This window comes from Centrocercus urophasianus, unplaced genomic scaffold, assembly GCF_019232065.1.
Source record: "Centrocercus urophasianus isolate 14NV4802_14NV808 unplaced genomic scaffold, USGS_Curo_1.0 seq_15, whole genome shotgun sequence".
Lineage (NCBI taxonomy): Eukaryota > Metazoa > Chordata > Aves > Galliformes > Phasianidae > Centrocercus > Centrocercus urophasianus.
Window position 1 is genome coordinate 45,700,788 of NW_024884697.1, and position 20,942 is coordinate 45,721,729.

The window sequence follows — 20,942 nt, forward strand, 5'->3', positions numbered from 1 at the left end:
TAAGAATCTTACCTCTGGTCACTGTCTGTAGGACTAGTGTTTGGGGCTATGCAGTCAGATGCTTGTGTGTATTCTTTTAAGAGCAGATAAAATATTTTTCAGATGAAAATCTCTGCCTTAGAGCTTAACTTAAACTTTCACCATTTCATTATTGTGGTATTTAGTATAATTAAGGCTGTTCACAAGTGCCTGTCAAATCTTGAATCCCAAGGTGTGCCATTTTAGCTGAGTCATGTTAATTCTTAGTAAATAGCATTCTGAGGTGGCTTTCTGCTGTACCTTCTCTTCTCATTTATTGACAATTTTTGTTATATTTTCCTGCATTTTTTGCTTTCTGTCATCTCAAAAATCAATTTTCTCACCTTGGAACTAATTTTTATTAGACCAAGCTTCCCGTCAGCCTCGAAGCTTTTCTTAACACCAGGATTAGGTAGTTAATTTAATCTTTTCTTTCCCTAGATTTATTTAGGATTTATATGGGAACTGACAACTTCAGAATTGAGAAAACAAATCTGTTCCCGAGTTTTACTCCAGTAATAAAAGAGATGGAACTGATCACAAATGGAATGCTGCTATAGAACATAAGTTTTTTTGTTTGTTTGTTTTTGGAGTGGCAGAGTTACTCTGAAGGCATTTATAACTTTTCTTTTGTCCCGTAACAGGGTACTCCACAAGCAGAGTGGAGAGTCATGGGAAGGAATGTTATATGGCAAATAGTTGGAATGTTTACAATTAAAGTCTCAAAGAGTTGACTTTTTTCCTTCTTAACTCATCCAGTTTAATTTTGGTTTACTTCAAAGCTTTTCTATCACTACAAAATCAAACGTTGATATTCACATTAAATACTTAAGTAACTTACTGACTCTTTCCCTTCCCACTTCTGCAGCCCTATCGACAAACCTTCAGATTCCCTCAGTATAGGAAATGGTGACAGCTCCCAGCAGGTAAGACAAAGATAAATCCTGTGAACACATGAATTGAGTTTGTTTGGTTTGGTGCAGCTTATATTATGAGAGGCAAATACTTTCTGAAGTATAGTGTAACTTTAAATAAAACTAAAATGTGCTACTGCTAAGTTGGCTTAATGTTAAAAATCATACTGAATGATATAACTAAACTAAAAGCAGCTGGAAGTTTTGAAGAGAATTTTCAACTGCTAGTGAGGAATATGCATAAACTCTCATGACCTAATTGTCTCTCTTTGTCCTTTGCCTGTAGATAACAAATAGTGACACACCTTCACCGCCGCCTGGTTTAACAAAACCCAATCCAGCCATACCCATCAGTTCATCTAACCACAGTGCGCGGTCTCCTTTTGAAGGAGCTGTAACAGAATCACAGTCGCTCTTCTCTGACAACTTCCGGCACCCTAACCCCATCCCCAGTGGGCTTCCTCCATTCCCCAGCTCTCCACAGACTTCAAATGACTGGCCTACAGCACCAGAACCACAGAGCCTCTTCACATCAGGTAGGCACAGCTCTGCACCCAGCTTACATTGCTGTGTATTGCTTGCTTTTGCAACTGATGTCTGAAACTAAACTCTGGGGTATATTTTATATCACTGTCTCTGATTCACAAATGTTTTTCATGGTTTCACTACTGTACAGATGCATTGACATAAATTTTCTTCTGAAAGAAACTTTTCAAGTTTTCCAACTGCATGGCTAAGTAAACTGAGCACTTGCTTTGTTTTTCTTAGCCATTTGCCTACTTCTGTGCAGCAGAATTCCAAATTTTCTTACGTATCCTGCGTAGTTATCTGAAGATGAATATTTCTGAAGTGAGATTATATATATTCAGAGAAGATAAAAGTACCATTAAAGGCAGTAACTGGAAGGCACAAAATACCACTTCACTTGAGTGAAACGTCTTTTTAGATGTATTAGGTGTATTGGTACAGTCTTGGGAATGGATAACAGTATTTTAAAGTTCTCGAATTAGAAACCTGAGCTGTGGTAGAAAATTAAATAAAATAAGAATGATAATAAATAGAATGTAATGATACTTTTATATCTGGTAGCTTAATGGCTAATCTTTTAATGTTTCTCTCCCTTCTGGGAAATATTTTTAAATAATATTATCAGGAAAATAACATGCTGTTAATATGCTATACACGCAATAGTGTGAAGATTAAGTAGCAGTGGGAGACAACTTCCAAGTAGCAGACTTTTTTTTCCATAATTATTAAAAATATATTATTGCTATTACAGTAAAAATGTGAAGGGCAGGGAGTTTGTCTTTTTTTTTTTCTAGAAATTGAGTTATAATATTCTTTTTGAGAGGACACTAGGCTTAAGCAGCAGTCTAGGTTCCCTACCAGCAGAGGGAGTTAATGTAAGTGATGCTGCCTCCTTGAACTTTGCTTTCTTCAGTGCAGTTTCAAGGAGAACTGTTCTGAAAATTGAAATGGCATGCTCTAAACCTGAACTAAAAAACTTAAGCAGTATAAGGGGATAAGTGCCAATTGAAAATACAGAGAAGACTCTGCAATGCTGCTTAAGAATATTTAATGGTGTCTTGTAACACAGTGCCTTATTTCCTTTGTTTAATCCAGGTGCACACTCAGGACTTTGGCTTGTTGTTTCAATAGTAGTAGCCATTTTTTTTCTTTTTTAACCGCTACTCAGAAGTGTCTGTGAGAATACCCCCTTCCACCCTACGTCCTCCCACCTAGTTTCTTGCACAGCATTAATACTTTAAACAAAATATTGAGCAACTTTAAACTCTGGTTACACATCCATCCAGTAACTGGATGTTAAGTATAACATTATATAACATTATAATGTTCATTGGTCTCTTTCTACTCTGCTTTTCCTGAAAAATACTTACTTGACAGTAGCTTTTATGCAGTTGAAGGAATTCTGCAGTAAAACCACTGCTTTCTACTTCTGCAGCTTCAACTAAAGCAGAAATTTGTCTTTTGTCTGAAAATGGAGTTCCTGATGAATACTGTCTTTGAGCAATTTACAAACAAATATTACGTGAGGGATAAACGCGCAACAGTAAAACATGCTAAGGCTGAGATTTTTCTATGGGCAAGTACTTACTAATCCTTGTTCTAAATCTTATTCCTCTCCAACAGAAACTATACCAGTATCTTCCTCCACAGACTGGCAAGCGGCTTTTGGGTTTGGTTCCTCCAAACAGCAAGAGGACGACTTAGGGTTTGACCCCTTTGACGTCACCCGCAAAGCCTTAGCAGACCTGATTGAGAAGGAACTGTCAGTTCAAGACCAACCTTCCCTCTCGCCCACATCTCTTCAGAACCCTTCCCCACACACTACAGCTGCCAAAGGGCCAGGCTCTGGATTTCTGCATCCTGCTGCACCCGCAAATGCCAACTCTCTCAGTAGCACCTTTCCAGTCATGCCACAGAGGTTCCCACAGTTTCAACAACATCGAGCAGTTTACAACTCCTTCAGTTTTCCAGGCCAAGCAGCTCGCTATCCTTGGATGGCCTTTCCACGCAATAGCATCATGCACTTGAACCACACAGCAAATCCCACCTCAAATAGTAATTTCTTGGACTTGAATCTCCAACCACAACACAGCACAGGTCTGGGAGGGATCCCTATATCAGGTAGGTGAATCAGGACAGCCGTGAATGTGATTTTATTTCATGCTTTCAGCTTAGAGCTCTGAGTCAGGACAGGAAAAAGAAATAGCCAGCTACAAGTGGTAGAACTTTATCTCTTAACTGCTATACTAGGCTTATGAAGAGAGGGAGAACATCATTTTAAATATGCCCTTTCCATGTGCTTTTTTTTAAAGTGGATGTTTAGCCTTGTAACATTGAGCTTTATAAGGAAGGTGGAGTATTCTGTGCCCGTTTAATTTTATGCCTAAGCAGATTGGTATTTTGGTTCTTCAGTTTTGCCAGACTGGGCTTTTCTTAAGATGAATAAGTAGGCCCTGAAAGTGCATTGCGACTTTCATGTTGACATGCAGGTGCTGATCAGAGTTCCTAAAACTGAAAAATATTGTAATGATAATTAGTGCCTGATGTCTTGGCTGGGGTTGTTCCCTCTTATGCACAACCAGGTGACTGCATAATAAAACACTCAGTGCTGTTCATTCCTGTGCTGCAGATGGCCTTAATGTTGTGATAATCTTTCACTGATTGGATGCTTGCAATGTGTGTAAGATGATTCGTCCTGATTGTGAGGGCCCTGATGTTGGAATAAATAAATGCATAGTCACACTATTCCAGGCTGTTCTGAGTGAATTGACAGGCTCTTACAGTAAGCATTACAGCTAAGGAGCAGTCATTGTTCTGGTCAAATTCCAGAAGTGAACTTTTAAAACTGCTTCCACAGTTACTACGTACCTTGACCCACACAAGTTCTCTTATCCTAGTAGGGAAAAAAAATGTTAGTTTCATAATAAACTACAAGTAGAAACTCTGTAAGCTCTTTATAGCCTTGAGGTAGGGAAAACTGTTGCTTGAGATGTTGATGATGTGGGTTTTTGTTGTTGTTGGATTTTGAGAACTATCAGCTGTACTGGGTGATAGTGATGTAGAAGAAGTTACTTGGTTTTGATGCTCTGATGTAAGTGCTGTTTCTGGCTGTGTTTCTCTGTTCTTTGTACTCTCTGGAGGCTTGTTGAAGCTACGGTACAGGATCATTCAGCTGATTTGTAATATAATCATTTAGTCCAGAGGACAAATGCAAGTAGTTCAAAAGTCTTTATGCTGGCAGTGACAAAGGTTTTAAACAAAAAATACTGTTATTGGTTGCATTGAAATGGGGGGAGTTGGGGTTTTTTTTCCATATTGTTAAAAAGTAGTGTTTCTAGGAGTGCAGATTGGTTCTCTGTAAACTATAAAGAACTTGGAATAATGTTACAAGCCAAAGTTTTGACTTCATCTCAAAGTTCTAAAACTTGCTAATCACAGGGTTGGTAACACTACTGTCTTGTGGAGTAGGAGGGTGTGGAAAAGCGTTCAGTGTTGAAAAACGATCTGTTTCAGTACAGGTTATTTCTAAGTTTGCAAAAAGTGTTCTTTAAATTGCATTATTTTAATTCATTTTAGCAGTTGGAAAGTGGATTTCTTTGTGGGAACCAGTTGTGTTCCTGTTTGCTACATGCAGCCCATTTCATGTGATTTCCCTGTGTGTTTTTAGGCAACAGAAATGATACTTCAGTGTATCTTTTTTTGTGTGCAACAAAATTAGATCCAATTGATCTCTCTATCTTTGGCAGTTACAGTGCTAAGAATGGAAAACAAACATCTGCTGTAGTCTCTATGGAAAGTTCTTTTGTATTGGTTTTAGGCTTTTGTTAACACCGTTGCCTAGTTTATAGTTAGCACCAGTTGCTGCTGTGCAAATGCTTCTCAGCCAATCTGCATGTTAATTCTATGTAACTTGGAAAAAGTCTGTGCAAACACAGATTTACTGCTTTTTTTTCATGTTGTCAGAAGTCTCAAGTCAATCTGGTGTTGCTTGATAGTTGGTGCTTGTGTTATTTGTATAGCATGTAGTACACTGGATTTCCTGCAGTGATTCTAACTGCTTCAGAAATGCAAGTAATTTGAAAATCAGGAGGTGCCCATGTTTTGATATGCTGACTTGATAGTTTCCAATTTATGAATTTTAGCTTCAAATCTGTATTTAGTGTACAAGCCTCTCAACAAATCCTTTTTTGAAAGAATAATACCAGTTCCTTACGCTTGCTTTTAATCTATCAGCAGGAGGTATGTAATTGTAGGATTTCCCTAGTTTCCCTGTTTGATTTATAGATTCACCTACTTGCTGGGCTTACGGGGAGGGAAATTGTATATCAATAAAGAAACCACCAAAACAGGACTTTATATCAGTGGTTTGTTACAGGCTCTAGCTGACCTAAGAAGGCCACATGTATTGTTATACCCATTCAGTGGAATGGAGAGATTAATTGTAACACACCCAAAGCTCCTCATGTTAGGTTTTTTCCTAGTATGTATTAGGGTGTGTTAGAAAATGTCATCAACTTGGCTGTTGCAGCTGTAACAGCAAAAGAAACTGAGTGTAAGCAAAACTTCAAGTTGTTTTCTAGCAGAGATCCCCAACTTCTGTCAAAGTTGCATGTTTCCTAAGATTTCTGATCAATTTTTATAGTTTTTAATTTTTCTAAAGCAAATTATATTTGGCCTGCCATTCAAATAATGGAGAACATTCTTTTCCAGGCATCATCTGATTAGTTTGCCTGCTGTGGTTAACCAGCCCTTGTTTTCCTTTTCTGTGAAAACAAGAAGTTTTTAAAGTCATCTTAAAACCTCAATTTGAAGTTAGCTAGATTTTAAATCTCAAATTCAGTTGACTTCATTTACGTCTATTTGTGCTTTTGGAGCTTGTGTGAAGACACTGTCTTCTGAACTCCTGCTGCTTCTACCTTATGTAGACATTAGTATTCATGTGAGTGCCAAGCATTCACGTTTGGCATGTTATATGTAATACTCTAAAGCAGTCTTGTCTCATCTCAAATCAGAGCTGTGCTGTGTTTATACCTCCACATATCCAAGTTGTTCTGTTCTGTGAAGCACAGTAGATGTAAATGGGAAGACACAGGTCCTACCTAGTATTTCTAAGTTCTCATTTAAAAATAACTTGTGTGGGATTTGGTAGCTTATTTCTCAGAATTGGTATTTATTAATCTTATTCTACTGTTTCTGGTGAAATGACACCATGACACGGTTGACTTCAAAATAAAATTGACTATACTTGAAATTTGCCATGCTCATCAAGAAATGTCTGTCCCCAGTCTTTAAAGGAACTTTTCAGTCAAACTGAATCTCTCCCTCCCCAAAGAAAATATGATTTTGCAAAATAGCTGATGCAAACAGATCAGGCTTGTTGCTGTTCTCTGGAATGGGATGGGTTAGAAAGTTTACAGTACAATTAAAACTATAAATATGCTTTAGGAGAAAAGTTTAGTGATGACTTTCCAGACAGCTTGCTTGTAAAACAGTCCAAACTTAGATTGTGTAGCTGTTGTTTATTCTTCACATAAAACCAAAGGAAAGATAAACTGACAGCAGTGTGTGTGGATGTTATACTTTAAGTACTACTTTAGGCTATCAGGAAGCCTTGTACTTCAATAGCTAATACACTGTCATCTTTGCTAGCCTGCCTGGTGTTATATTCTAAAATTCTAGGTATGGTCACAGAATCAGTCACAGAGTAGATCCCACATTAACAGTATCTTTTGAGACACATGATAATATATGTACATATTAGTACTGGAAAAATAAATAATATGTAGCTTACTGGGTGGTTGATAGGCATGGTTTTTATTATATAGAAGAAGTGTAAGAATAAAATTACAGATAAAAGTGGAATGAAAAGCTGGAAATTAATCCACCTTTCCTGTCAGTTTTATGTAAGACGTGAGTAATTGGCGTTCTGACACACTGGCTGTAATTTCATACATTAATTTCATAATTATCCTGAATTTAATTCCAAATGAAAACATAATTGCAAGAACTTCTCAATTCAGTGGCTGAATTGCAACTTTTCCAAGACTCATTCTGTACCACATTGTGTGTATATTCTTCGCACAGATATTAGGAATCTGTGATGGATCTGTCAGTTATGAATACAGAGAGATAGAGAACATAAAGAATTAAAGCCTGTTTAGAAGGAAGGATTTTTTTTTATGTTGTCTTTGAAAATATCAGCTGTAAAATCAATCAATTTTTTTAATCTGAAACTTATTGGAGATAGCAGCAGACTTTGTGAGTTGTTCCTGGAATTTCAAAATGGGTCTTGAATGTCGTAAGTCTTTGTAGGTGGAAATAATAGGTAAATCCAAATATTGTTCTATCAAGGGCTTTTTGTTATTGCAGCTTATCTCTTTAATATGCAAAGTTTAACTGATGGAATTATGTATATTTAAAGACTGAGTCAATAAATAGGTGGACAGAACTATTGCTAAATTTGGGTGCCATCCAGCAGTCATTGCAGTAATGGCATTGCATACAAGACACTGATTATCATGCATACTTTTGAGTCTTGCCTACATTTAGACTTAAGTCCTGAGCTTTTCCACACTTCAACAGTTTTATTTGTTTGCATCTTCTCCTGATTCCATGTCTTCAGCTATCAAGCTCATCTTAAACGCCAAATCCTTTCTTGTCTAATGCCACCTTTGGGGCAAGGTTAATGAAAGAAGGAAACATCCTAATATATTAATAATGACTTGTTTTAGACTTCGGATTATGGAGAAGGGTGAGGTATCAGAACCAGCACTGTCCTTTTTTTGTACTGAGTCTTTGACTTGGTGTTTTCCCAAAATGCAACCATATTTCCATTTAGGACACAAATTTCTTTGTTGTTTGGATTTTGTCTAGGGTGATACTTAATACCGAAATCATGACTTGTTTTATGCAGAAGCAGAAATCCAAAGAAACTGAAATGACAGCATATGTGCTGACCTTTTCATGTGGTTTTTGGCTTAACATTTGTTATGAAGTTCTTCAGGATTTGGTGGGTTTTTTTGTTTGTTTTTTGTTTTGCTTTTGCTACTTTTCCTTTCTTTTCCATTCCAAAAGAGGGTCTGACCTGTGTCATGTTGCTGTTCAATGCCATAAGTTGTAAAACTCGATCTCAAAATGCTGTGTACAAAACTTACTAAATCCCATCCTCCTAACAACAGCTAATGCAGTTTAAATGGTAATGCCTCATGTCCCTTTATTAGATTGTAGTGGATTGGAAGAGCATTTTGCTACACTTTTCCTCTTGACCTGGCAATGCGTGAAAGGTTTAATGCCAGTTTTAAGTACAGATGGTCTTACACTTAACAGTAGGAAGTATTAGTCCATTAAATTTGCTCTAAGCCTTTAAAGAAGACTGCTTGCTCCCTTGCTGGTCTTTGCTGACATTTGGCATTCTGTCGGCAGCAGCGTGGAAAGCACTGCGGCTGAACATTCTTTTCTGTGCTCCTGATTAGATCCATGGCTGCCTGTAGCTAAAGTATTAGCTGATGAGGTATAAATACTGGAAGTGATGCAGCTAATAGTTTAAGTGCCAGATTTGGCACCTCTGAAGGCCGGAATCTTTGCAGAGTACGGGGAAGCTACTCTTCGAAATGGATGTTACACCAATATCAAGATTGCACTTTATTTGAAATTAAAGGACTGAACACTGCTTTTAAATTTACTTTTTTTAAAAAAAAAGAAAAGCTGTTTGGACTACTACAGAGGTCATGTGTGCTCTGCTCTCCTCAGCAGAGATGATACAGTTCTTGGTGTAATCTTTATGATTGAATACTCTGCAGTTCTTGTGCTTCAAACCAATTTGTGTCAGGAAGATTGCAAGGCCTTTGCCCTCCTCTCCCTCCATCATCTTCTGGCTGTGCTGTGTGCCAGTGTGTTGTTTTCCCCTTCCCCCCCTTGGAATTCAGCATTTATTTATAAGCTCTAGCTGTCATTCTTCTCCTTTTATTTCTGTCAGAACTCATGTATTTCACTGGTTAAGAGGTAGTGTTCAGCACCATATGTAACAAGTTAATTCCATTTGGAAACAAACTCTTGGCTTGCTCACTTCCCTTCCTCTGGAGGTGCTATTTTTAATGCTGCTAAATTTAAAATAAAGTATGTGGAAGTGGGATTTCAGACTAATTTTTAAAACATTAAATCAGCGTCAAGATTTAAGTCACATTGTTTGAAACCTGTTATGGATATTCCTTATTGTACTTCTATTATCTTGTTCCTCACTTCCACATGCTTTGTATTCACTAGTAATTCTGTCTAACATAACACAGTCGTGTCTTGATCTGAGAGAAATTCATCCCCAGCACCTGTCCTTCAAGTCTTGCTATTTCTCCATCTGTCTTAAAATCTCATCTCACCCCCTCCTTGCCCCATTGCCTTTTTGGTGCTGATCTTTGCAACTGTTCTAAAAAGGCTGTGGATTTATTTCTTACAATTGTACAGGAGATACTATCCCAAAGAAAGCTTAGTGTATAAATATTATGTTTTTGTCCCTGGGAGCTTTGTTTATTCTCTGAGAAATTATAAAAGTCTTTGATGGCAGTGAAAGCCATTTTTTGAGTGGCACAATGCCTGCTTTTAATTGCATAATTTTGCTTTGAAAGAGTCACAATGTAAAGAAAAAGTGTAATAAAAATCCTCTTGGCTGCTCCATGTCAGAGGAATGACTAATCACATTAACATAGCTAGATTTGAAATAAATGCTTCACTGGCTAAAATTTGCCTTAGTGGCTCACCTAATTTGCACTCTGGCAGCTCTGGAGCAACTCTCCAGCAGAATCCAGGGGAAACAGAGGGAAGGGATTTCCAGTCAGCCTTTCCTGACTGTTCCATGTCTGTAGCAGTCTCACCAAAGGAACTTCAGTGGCACGGGGACCTTGTCTGTGTTTTATGGATGGTAGACTGAATTTATTGGTTATAAAAGCAAGACCTTCTCTCTGCCAAACTCTTTAAGGATGATTCACCAAATGTTATAAAAGCTCTGTGAAACGAATAATGTCAAACAAAGCCACATCTTGTGAAAAGACTTCAAGCTTCACGCCGTTGTGGATTAAGCCAAATACACAAATTATAGTTTGATCGACCTTAACAAAAAGCACAGACAGTTAATAAGCTTTCTATATAAATTTATTTCTAAATAAACTTTATTTAAATATGTAATCTCTATTCGAAGTTAGTAATCAAAACTAATTTATTGTCATGAAAGGTTTACTTTTTAAGTTTCTTGAAGCTTTATCTCCCCACAGAATTGTGTATTTACAAATAAACCTCAGAAGTAACTGTTACACATTAAGGAAAAATTTAAAAATAATAGTACCCTTAAAGGATTTTCATTTGAAATGAAAGCATTTTTCAACTGAGAAGTAAGGTGTAACCTGGTAAGATTGAAGTCTGATGCAGGAACTAATAGTAAAAGATATTCTTATGTTAAAATTACTTATTTTTCTCAACTGAATGGGAATTGCGTGTCTTTCTGTGATTTATCAAAATGTCCTACATGTAGGATTCCAATTATCTTTTTAATTGCAGTGTCTTAACAGTCTTTGTAGCTCAGTTTGGGTTTATATTAAGATTTAGTATTATTGCTGGAAGAACTGTGTATTCTTAGAGGATCCGTTTCTGGATGAGGAATTAGCTCATGAAAGGACATTCACTGACAAAGGTGAAAGTACTACAAAATGTGTTGTCATTTTTACATGTAGATGGAGGTTGTACACTGTAATGCTATATTACACCAATAAATAATTAAAGTCTGTGATAAAAAGGCTGCAGTGCACCAGCATGCTTTGGAAACATCTGACCTAAGCTCAGGCAAATGTTTCAAAGACAGCTAGAATCTTTGATGTGAAATTTCTTTATAGCTTAAAATTAGGTGGCTGGTTGCTGTAATTATGTATTAGGTTTGATCTCTTAAGCCATGGTATGTATAAGTCGGTCACAAGGACAGAATACTAATATAAAATGGCTTTTCTCAAATCTAATACAACTTCTGATGCTGTACATTAAAGTGAATATGGGTCTTGTTGAATATCTCTCAGTAGTTACTCAGTCACAGGTTATGCTATCAGACCTTCAGAAAAAAAAGCAAGATTTAGGAGAAAAAAATATTTATTTTCCCCTTTAAAGTGCATTCTTTAGAATTCTGTGTATTCATCTTGTACTTTATAATTCACTTTACAGGCATGTTAAATTGCACTTTATTTAAGAAGTGAAAAAATAGTGCTTTTTGATTCATGTGACCTCTCTTAATTTGGGTAGATGTGGAATTGATCTAACCATAGAAATCAATGTAGAGGCAAGATAAAAGCTGCTTTACTTGCATTACTTTAAAGTTCAGAGTAGTATCTCTGTTACCAAACCCAATTTTGCGTCTGTGTTTCTTTGCTCCCCTTGCTGCTGGAGATCATGAGCATATGATCTTGATTTGAAAACGGCCCTGGGGAATGATATTTAGAAAGGTCTAACTTTTTTAGATTGCCAAGTTGCTTCCTGTGTGTAGAGAATATCTGTGAAGCTTTACTTTCTATTATCCTTTATTCAAAGTGGCTACTTGTGTTCCTGACGAGCAGTGCTGCAGTCTGAATGTGGGCAGATTCAGCCACCTTCTGAGAGTGATGTTTTCAGACCTGTGTATCTGTGTGTTTAACCTCATGTGCTTTAAACTTTCTGGGATTCCTAGAAATCACAGGTTTCAGGAGTCTGAGAACCGAGTCCTTCAGACTTTAGCAGTTTAAGTGATATTTAAAAACTCTGTGAGCAGACAAACTTATTTCTATTAGTGTCACAAGTACAGTTTTTATTATCACTGCTTAGATGGTTAAGTGTAGAGGCTTTGATTCAAAGACTTTTGAACCAAAAACTTGTGTATCTCACATAATGGGAATCACTTCATTTTAGGATGCATCAGAATGTCCTTTTCTTGCTACAAAGTGAATTACTGGACAACTTTTTGCCAAAGAGAAATACTATTAATGGAAGGTCATTCTAAAATGAAAAGAATCTGTTCTGAAGTGACAATGGCTTCTTTAACAGAGTGTTTCACAGAATGCATGAGTTAACTGTGGTATCTATTAAAATGGGACTGATAGAGATCTCACTGCAAAGGTGTGGGGCTCTTTTTGGTGGTCATACTTGTCTCTGATCAAGTTGAAAAATTCTTGGTAAACTCTTTAAGGTTCTCTTTCCTGTCTCTTTTTTTAATTACTATTGTTATTTCTGTTTTGGACCCAACTTTGTCATTCTGATTGTTTTGCCAAGGCTTAAAAACTTTCATTTTATGGTATCCTTGAAGATTTGGTAAGGACCTTCTTTGAGTCAGATCATTGCAACAAGCATTCAGTTACTGAGTATACCCTGATGCTCTCTGCACTTGTTGCTAGCTTGTGCAGTTAGTTACGTGACATTACAGTATGTTCATTTCTTTTCTCACACAGTGGTTTTTCCTCTGAATTTCTTTCGTTTGTTTGGGGCTGGTCAGCAGCACTGTTGAGTGCCGTGGCCACACACGTGGCATACTGATGGGTACCAATCTGTTAAAAAATAATTGCAGCCTACATTTACAGAGTAGTCCTGCTGAAAAGTCAACAAGAATATATAGGACCCCTGGCATAAAGATATTTTAAGTTTCATGCAGTTAGTACAATCAGACTCTTGCATTAACTTGGAATATAATTTTTGCAAAGAACTGTGCTTGTAGTGCTCTTACTTAATGTGAGGATCTTGTGCTCTTCCTTCTTAGTTAAGAAGGTACTGTTTGAATGTTGATACAGAGTTGATCATAGTGAGCTCATCTCCCACCAAATGCACTAAGACTTGGTGTCCCATTACCCTGGGCATAAATGTTAGGGAACCAATATCACCAGTGTGGTATAGCCAGATTTGAAACACCTCTGGGTCTGCGTTATAGTGTTGTCTATCAGAATGTGTTAAGTTATGTCACCAACCAGGCTGTTTCATAACTGTTTAATCTGTTCATCTCTGGAAACTCAAGTTTTCACTTGACCAGATGGGGTTATGAAATGCACACCAAGAGGAGACTGAAGTTTGATACAGTCAGAAAACAGTATTTGAGTCTTTTTCATATTCTATGAATATTTTTCATACAAATAGTGGTGCTTTCAGTGAAACTTATTCAGGCTATTTTCTTGTGCTAGAAACTAGGCTGGGAGGTATCTCTAATGCATTCTGTTTCATCTTGATGTATAAGATCTTTTCATTGCTTTTAACTGGATTTGGATTTGTTTTCTTCTATGTTTTCCCACTATCCTTGGTCATCCTGCTTTAAAGTAGGATGAGGCTCTTGAAGGAGACAGTATTTCTACTCCTTCAGAAATAGAAGGGATAGTGCATTGATTCTCATGTTCATAGGTTATGGTGTCCAACTGAAGTCGTTAGCCAGTCAAAAATTGAATGTGTTTTGTATCAGGAAGTGAAGTTGGGTAAGGTAAATGCTATTTGTAGTGGATCTGTAGTAACTGGAAGTTAACCTTTTGTTTATAAATACAGTACTAGCTTTATGATAGCCATAAACTTGATAAAAAATAATGTGTTGAGGGAGCTCGTTTTTGTAAATTGGTGGGTGTAACTTCTACCTGTGTGGTCGACTTATTTTTCACTTACACTTACAACCTGACAGACTCCATCAGAGACATGCTGATTTAATTGTTTTGCTGTGTATGGTGCTCGGGGATTGCTCATGGTACTGGTTTGCATCAGGATGCTTTCCAGCTGAGTGTTTCACCTGATCCCAGTAACTGAGGATTCAGAGGGTGGTACAGGAAGGGGGATAGAGCCTTACCATCTACACTCTATTGATCCCTCCTGCTCTGACCCCCTAATGCACATAGTCCCTTACCGCATCCCATATTACAAGAGTAATGGCTGCATTTCTCCTTGGGGGCTGGGAGAAGGCTGTGAAGCTTTGGTTTGTTGTTTTCAACTCTGTGTTTGTTATTGAAGCTGGAAACCTGTTACAGGTGCCTCAGTAATGTGGTGCTTGCTTTTTCTCTGCTGTCAGAAGGCAGAATCTCTTTTGTCATAGTTTGCCTTTCAGCCTCCACAATCTCAGCTATCTGAGAAAGGGACATCTGAAATCTGCCTCTTTTTGTACCCAGGAGCACAAGATTTTGATAAATAAAACTTCATTGTTGCTAGCAAATAATATCATTTTATGATATTGAATCCTTTTAATCCATTTTGTACTGAAAGTTTTTCTATTACTCTATCTTATATTCTGTTTGGGTAAATAGCAGTGGTATGCAGTGCCTGCCTCACAGATGGCCCTTCATCAGAAAGTGTCAGTCTTCCATTCCTTGAAGAGGTTCCATTGAAAATATTTTATTGCAAATGCTTGTTATCCTTCTGGACTCTTATGAACCCTGTACAATGTCTTCAGTATATGGAGTATAACGTGACAATAATCCATGTTTTCTAGCCCAAGATGGCCTATTGCCACGTGGTATTTGTTTTCCTATCCCATTTCTTATAAATGGTGTTATCTTGATGGCCTTGTTTTCACTGAACTTTCTCAGTGATGTTAATTAGCATAGTGTGTGCATGTGCCATACATACATTGCAGGTTTGTGGTTTATTTGCTCACTCATGAGCTTTGCAGGCATGCTGGGAGTTAGTAGTATCTGTGATTAAGTCCATGGGGAGCTTGCGGATCCCCAACTCACAAGCATTTGGTAATTATATTAGCTTACACTTCGTCTTAGTAAGAATCCTGTGTGTGCATTTTGCCCCACATTTGAAGTAATTAAACTGAACTGCATTGCTTTGCACAAGCTTTTGGAAGCAGTGGTGAAAAACTGAAGTGGAAACTGAATGGAAACTGATGCTGTGCCATATGAAATCCATCACAAAGTGATTTCTGGGATTGTGAAAGAGTTAATATTGCCCTGAGAGATGAATTTTGGAACTTCTCAAGCTTTTTAATGAATGCTTGGAAGGACTGGGCAAAAATCAAAGATATTTCTGGCTAGCACTTAAAACAATTTTTTTTAACCCAGGAAAAAAGATTCTGTAACTAGATTTAAAATAAATAAATCTTACAGATCTCAGTGAAAAAATAAGTTCCTTAAAACTGTCTGTGTGCCATCATATTGCAGGGAAAAAAGTGGGAGCTCTAAGGAGAACAGGAAGTAGATCATATTTCCACAGTAGGAGAAATGGAAGTAGAAATGGAAGCTAGCAGTACGCACTGTGACTCAACAGCAGATGAATAGCAGCTAGGACAAGTCAGTGAAAAGCCTGTTCTTCTCACCCCCTATGACTTGTAGACCACTTTCCTGCCACACATCTATGGAGATAGCGACACATAAGCTGGGACTCTGGGTTGCTTGTCTCACGTCTGTGTGCTAAGCTTACTAAAAACTGGTCTGAGTTACTTGCTCAAAACAGAACTGCAGTTATAGTTTGGTTTTTTTTCCTCCTGTAGCACTTAACATTTGAATCTCTAGATGAAACGTGGTGCGTGTATTAGACAAGATTTGGAGTTTACTTTGACAGGATTTTTTCTTTGCTTACACTTGAGTTCTTTCTTCCCCATCGGGGTAGTTCATGCACTGCCCTCTGGAGAAGAGTGATTTCTTAGCCTCAGCCAGTGAATGGGGGTAACATCACTCAACCATCAAATTCTACCCCACAAACTTGTCCAGGCAAAAGGGATGATCTTTGTAGTACCTTCCTTGCGTTTGTGCTTAACCCCTTTCCAGGCTCCACAGGCAGCAGCGGTTTGGCCACAGACATTCTTGATGTCAGCTGCTGACTTGCAATGCAGGGACATGCACACAGATAGCTGCTCCAACACAAGCATCTGTATGAGACATGTGAAGGGGTAGAAGCAAATGCAGGTGTCGTTCCAGCAGTCATCACTGACCAAGTGGATACAGCAGATCAGCGTAGAAATTTGGTTTTGAGTTCAGCTGATGATATAGGCTGAAGCATGATTTATCGTTATTTGTGACTGAAGTTATTACACGTCTGGAGTGAAAGAACATCTTACATTAGGTTTATTTTAAAGAGAAAATACAAATCCAGTCTCAGAAGGGAAAGTTCATTATGAAAGCGCAAGATTTCAAGAACTTGCTTTTTTGTTGCTACAAAGACCTAACAAAAGGCACCAGTTCTTCCTGAGAATTGCCCCTAACAAAAATTGCCTGGGCAGGTTTGGTTGCAAGGGAGTCTGCTTTTTTCAGGGTCCAAGTATGGAGTTGCAAGTTAGCAACATCCTCTGATTTTCCATGAAGACTTAAATCTCTATCGATGAAGTAGCACTGTCATCTATGTATCTCACAGTGATATCCTGGCTAACATCAAGATCTTTTCTGCAATTAGGACAGGCAGAAATGGCTTTTAAAAAAAAAAAAAAAAAAAGTTGTTTTCAGAGTTTTCATCAGAGCATAGTATAAGCATGCTACCCACCATTCTCCTTTTAAATATATTTGACTCTAAGATAATATTAAATATGGCTTTCTGTATTGATTGTAAATACTAAGATGCTCTTGCTTGTTTTGCTTTTGCATACCAAAAGAAGGAGATGGTTTGAAGAATCTGATGCTCTGTTTTAGGTAGCATGGTTTGCAAATTGTTTTTGGGGATCGTTTGTTGTTAACAACCAAGTTGTCCCTTTTCAATACGTGCCCTGAGTAACTTAGCCAAATAGTTCAGATCTGACAGTCGTGGTACCCAGCTGGTTTGCATCTAACCAAAGTTTGAGGATGCTGCTGTGCCAGAACTTACTCTAACAGGTCTTTTAAAGAATTTTTTCTACTGTTCTTCAACTGCAAGAGGAAATCGTGTTCCTTCCAACTTCATGAGATCTTAGTTACCATTTTCTTCAGAAGAACACCTGTAGAGCTGTGAATGATCAGCCTATACAAAACAGAAAAGACCTGTGATGTTCCCCTGCCTCCCTGGTTCCTCGAGAGCTTTAATTATGTTCGGTTTCTGTAGCAAAGCCCTACCTAGCCTTTCTTCATTTTAATATACTTCAGAGAAGACAACCCTTTCAGATCTGCTGCCCATTGATAAAGCAGATGAATTGGGTTAGCTGACTTGTGCCAGAGGTCTTCTCGTAAAGGATCTGGTATGTTTTACCTGATTAGTAGTGGAGGGAGAGCCTCTGTGCCCTTAGGAATTGAGTCCATGAACTGAAAAAAAAAAAAAAAAAAAAACAAAACGGGGAGTTGGGGGAGGAGTTAAATCTTTCTCCCACTCCTTTACACTTGGTTTAAAACCTGCCAATCCTCTGGATAATTGATCAACCATATAAACATTGACCCTAGTTTTTGGACAGGGAAAGTATTAAATGCTTGATTTTAAAAAGTAAAAACAAAATCCCATACCCCACCGAAGAAGGACATCTGTTTCTAACTTCAGCTTTTTATTTTTTTTTATTTTTCATTTTTTTTTTTTTTTTTTTTTTTTTGTTGGTAAATCTCCTAGACAACAGCAGTTCTGTAGAGAGTTTAAATATGAAGGAATGGCAGGACGGGCTAAGGGCACTTCTACCGAACATTAACATCAGCTTTGGTGGACTGCCCAATGCTTCCTCCCCCTCCAACGCCAACCACAGTGTACCAACGTCCAACACTGCCACCACCGACAGCCTGAATTGGGACAGCTCTGGCAGCTGGATGGACCCCGCAATCATCACAGGTAATCGTTTCTCACTCCTTCAGCTCCGCTGGCAAACCATCCAATGGGTGTTTGGCACAAACTGATTTACGTCTGGAAAAAAAAAAAGTCAGTATGCGGTGGTCTCTTCCAGCTTCCATCCACAAAACCTCAAGGGTCCAGGAATTTGTGTGGAAACTCTAGGTATAAAGTGTCACCTGACCTTCTGCAGTGCATGCCTGGGACCTTTGCAGGCAGTCAGGATGATCAGTGCTTATCTGTAGGGTCAACCTAGGTGTCCCTTCCGCTGGATGGCATGTCCGGTATGTGCGTCGCTGGTCCTGAGGCACTGAAGGCATTAACTGGACTTTCCTGTTTAAAAAGGGACGTACTCCACTTGTTTATAAAGCTCTCTTTTATAAGGCTGTCTGGTTGTGTTTCCCTACTAGTGAGGCTGAAACGTGATTCAGGTAGGCAGAGTAGGAACCGAAGCATGCAGGGTACTGGTAGGGGATCAGCGTGGTAAGGTCATGGAAACAGGGATGCAGTCGCTGCACAGAATGCTTGATAGAAAAAGAGCTCTGAAGGAGAACTTTCTCCTATCTGGATTTAATGTTAAATCTTTTGTGGGCAGGGTAATTTATATATAATAATGTAAAATGCATTCTTTGTACAAACTAATCATGTTTTCTCACTGTTGCTTTGTGTTAGGTTAAATTGACCTCCTTCATGCTTGGCTTTTTGCTTCTGCTCTGACTGGCCTGTATCCTGTTTTTTTTTCTTCTCTTTGTAGGTATCCCAGCCTCCACAGGAAACAGTTTAGACACCCTTCAAGATGACAATCCTCCACATTGGCTAAAATCTCTTCAGGCCCTCACAGAGGTGGACGGCCCCAGTGCAGCGCCGTCACAGACGCACCACAGTAATCCCTTCGGCACACAGATCCCTCTGCACAGAGCCAGTTGGAATCCCTACTCTCCTCCTTCAAACCCAACCAGTTTCCATTCCCCACCCCCAGGCTTTCAGACAGCCTTCAGACCCCCCAGTAAAACCCCCACAGATCTACTACAGAGCTCAGCGCTGGATCGTCATTAGGAAAGGAGGAAAAAAAAAAACAAAAAAAAACAACGTTAGAAATGCAGGAAGTGTCCCACCCCGACTCCTCCCCACACCCACCTACTGTTCCCTGTCATATCTTTCTTTCTGAAGAATCCAGTTCCTGATCAAACCTCCCCCCCCCAAATGCAATGCCATCACAGGGTCATGGCCGGATTCATTAAGTTTCTGCTGAGCCGGTGTTTGAAATGCACCGTTAGAAATAATTTCTAAACATTCTAAGGAGAAAAAAAAAAAAAGAGAGAGAGAGAAATCAAAATGCAGTCTCAATGCTTAAGGAGAATATTACTGTCTTATGTTTTTTGCACATGAGTATTCCTGCCTAGTGGAAAAGCGTCAGTCTACAATAGGGGAAAAATGCAATGCAGAACCAAGTGCAGAAATATGAAAAAGTTATTTAATTTAAATGAAGTTACTGAGCATGTGGGGCAAGCAGTGGCCTACCATTTATTTTGCATTCAGTGTGGCACTACACAGGGAAATTGCTGGTTTTTTTTTTCTTTTCAGAAAAGAGGACTTTGTGTCACTCAGTGAGAGGTTTGACATGAAGTGTGTTGAAAGCCAAAACACTTATAGCGCTGAGTAAATGGCATGTTGCTGAAGAGTGGTTTAGAGACAGGAGAATAAGATGTTTTTTTTTTTAATTTTGGCTTTAGATTTAAAGTAAACTTTAATGTTTTAAAAGTATTCACAGATTTAATACCTAGCATATACATAATATAATTATAAGCAGCTGAAACACGAGTGATATTTACTTCAGTCTTTCTGTCTCCTCTGTCGGTCTCTCTTTCTTTTTTTTTTTTTTTTTTTGAAAAAAGATTCACCTGATTGGGGCACTCTGGGATAGCACTGCATTGGGGCCACATGATCACCATCAGGAGCAACCTCTGACCTCCTCTGCCTGCAGCTTTTACTTAACCCTGTAGTTTCTGGACGTTTGTGCAGTATTGAAAAGACAGGAAAAAGAAACAGATAAACATGGTTATAACCTGACGCTAAAACTAAAACCAAGGAAATGTACCTCTTTCTTCAGAATTAAAACTAAAATCTTAAATAAAACAGAGAACTTGATGATGACTTTGTGTTGGCTTTTCTTTTAAAAAAGAAAAAAAAACTTGGATTTTGAAGTGTTGCACCTGGTAAAATTGTATGTTCTTGCATGATCTCTTCCTCCTGTTCATCTGAATTGGAGTGACTTTTTCATTGCGTTATTGCACTGTGTAATGGCTTTTGTACCAAAGGATGGAAAAAGCATAGAATTGTTAAAGGGGTTCTGTTGTCTTTACTTGTTGTAATAGCTGGAGGATGCCTTTAACCTTTATTGGCATCATCTTAAATCTGAAGCGTGCAAGTTAAGTTTGTGCTTTCTCAATTGGATATACCATGTCACTTGCACAGATAGAATATAATAACGTCTCAACACATGATGAAAATTCTAGTTAGAACTTGTATCTTTCAGCATCTTTGTTTTAAACAAAGGTGTAAAGTGTTTTCACTGTGCAGCAGGGCCTACAGAAGATCTCCAGCAAGCTCTTATGCTTCCAGCTGGAGACCTGCTCTGATATTTAAAACCAGCAGCCTTGTGACTGAGGTGCTGCATTGAATCTTTCAGAGCCCAGCTCATGAGAATGGCTGGGAGCCGGAACTGCTAGAAGTGCCTGAGCGGAAGGATTTCTCACCTGTATAGCTTGGTCTGGCTGCCTTCCCAAGATATTCCCTGTTGCCACGGGACTG

At 38.4% G+C, this 20,942-nt stretch overlaps 1 protein-coding gene across 10 annotated transcripts in view; it reads left to right on the plus strand.

Moving 5' to 3' along the window:
• Nucleotides 1-20,285, plus strand: part of CNOT4 (CCR4-NOT transcription complex subunit 4) — a 68,621-nt gene extending 48,336 nt beyond the window's left edge. For 7 of the 10 annotated variants that reach the window (XM_042815536.1, XM_042815533.1, XM_042815537.1 and 4 more), the window contains 5 exons: nt 887-944; nt 1,219-1,468; nt 3,084-3,581; nt 17,922-18,134; nt 18,886-20,285. In XM_042815536.1, the coding sequence (XP_042671470.1) occupies nt 887-944; nt 1,219-1,468; nt 3,084-3,581; nt 17,922-18,134; nt 18,886-19,187 (1,321 nt within the window). In that variant the 3' untranslated portion in view covers nt 19,188-20,285. The remainder of the gene's footprint in view (nt 1-886; nt 945-1,218; nt 1,469-3,083; nt 3,582-17,921; nt 18,135-18,885) is intronic. The other 3 variants (XM_042815541.1, XM_042815542.1, XM_042815543.1) reach the window with 1 other exon arrangement.
• Nucleotides 20,286-20,942: the final 657 nt, after the last annotated feature.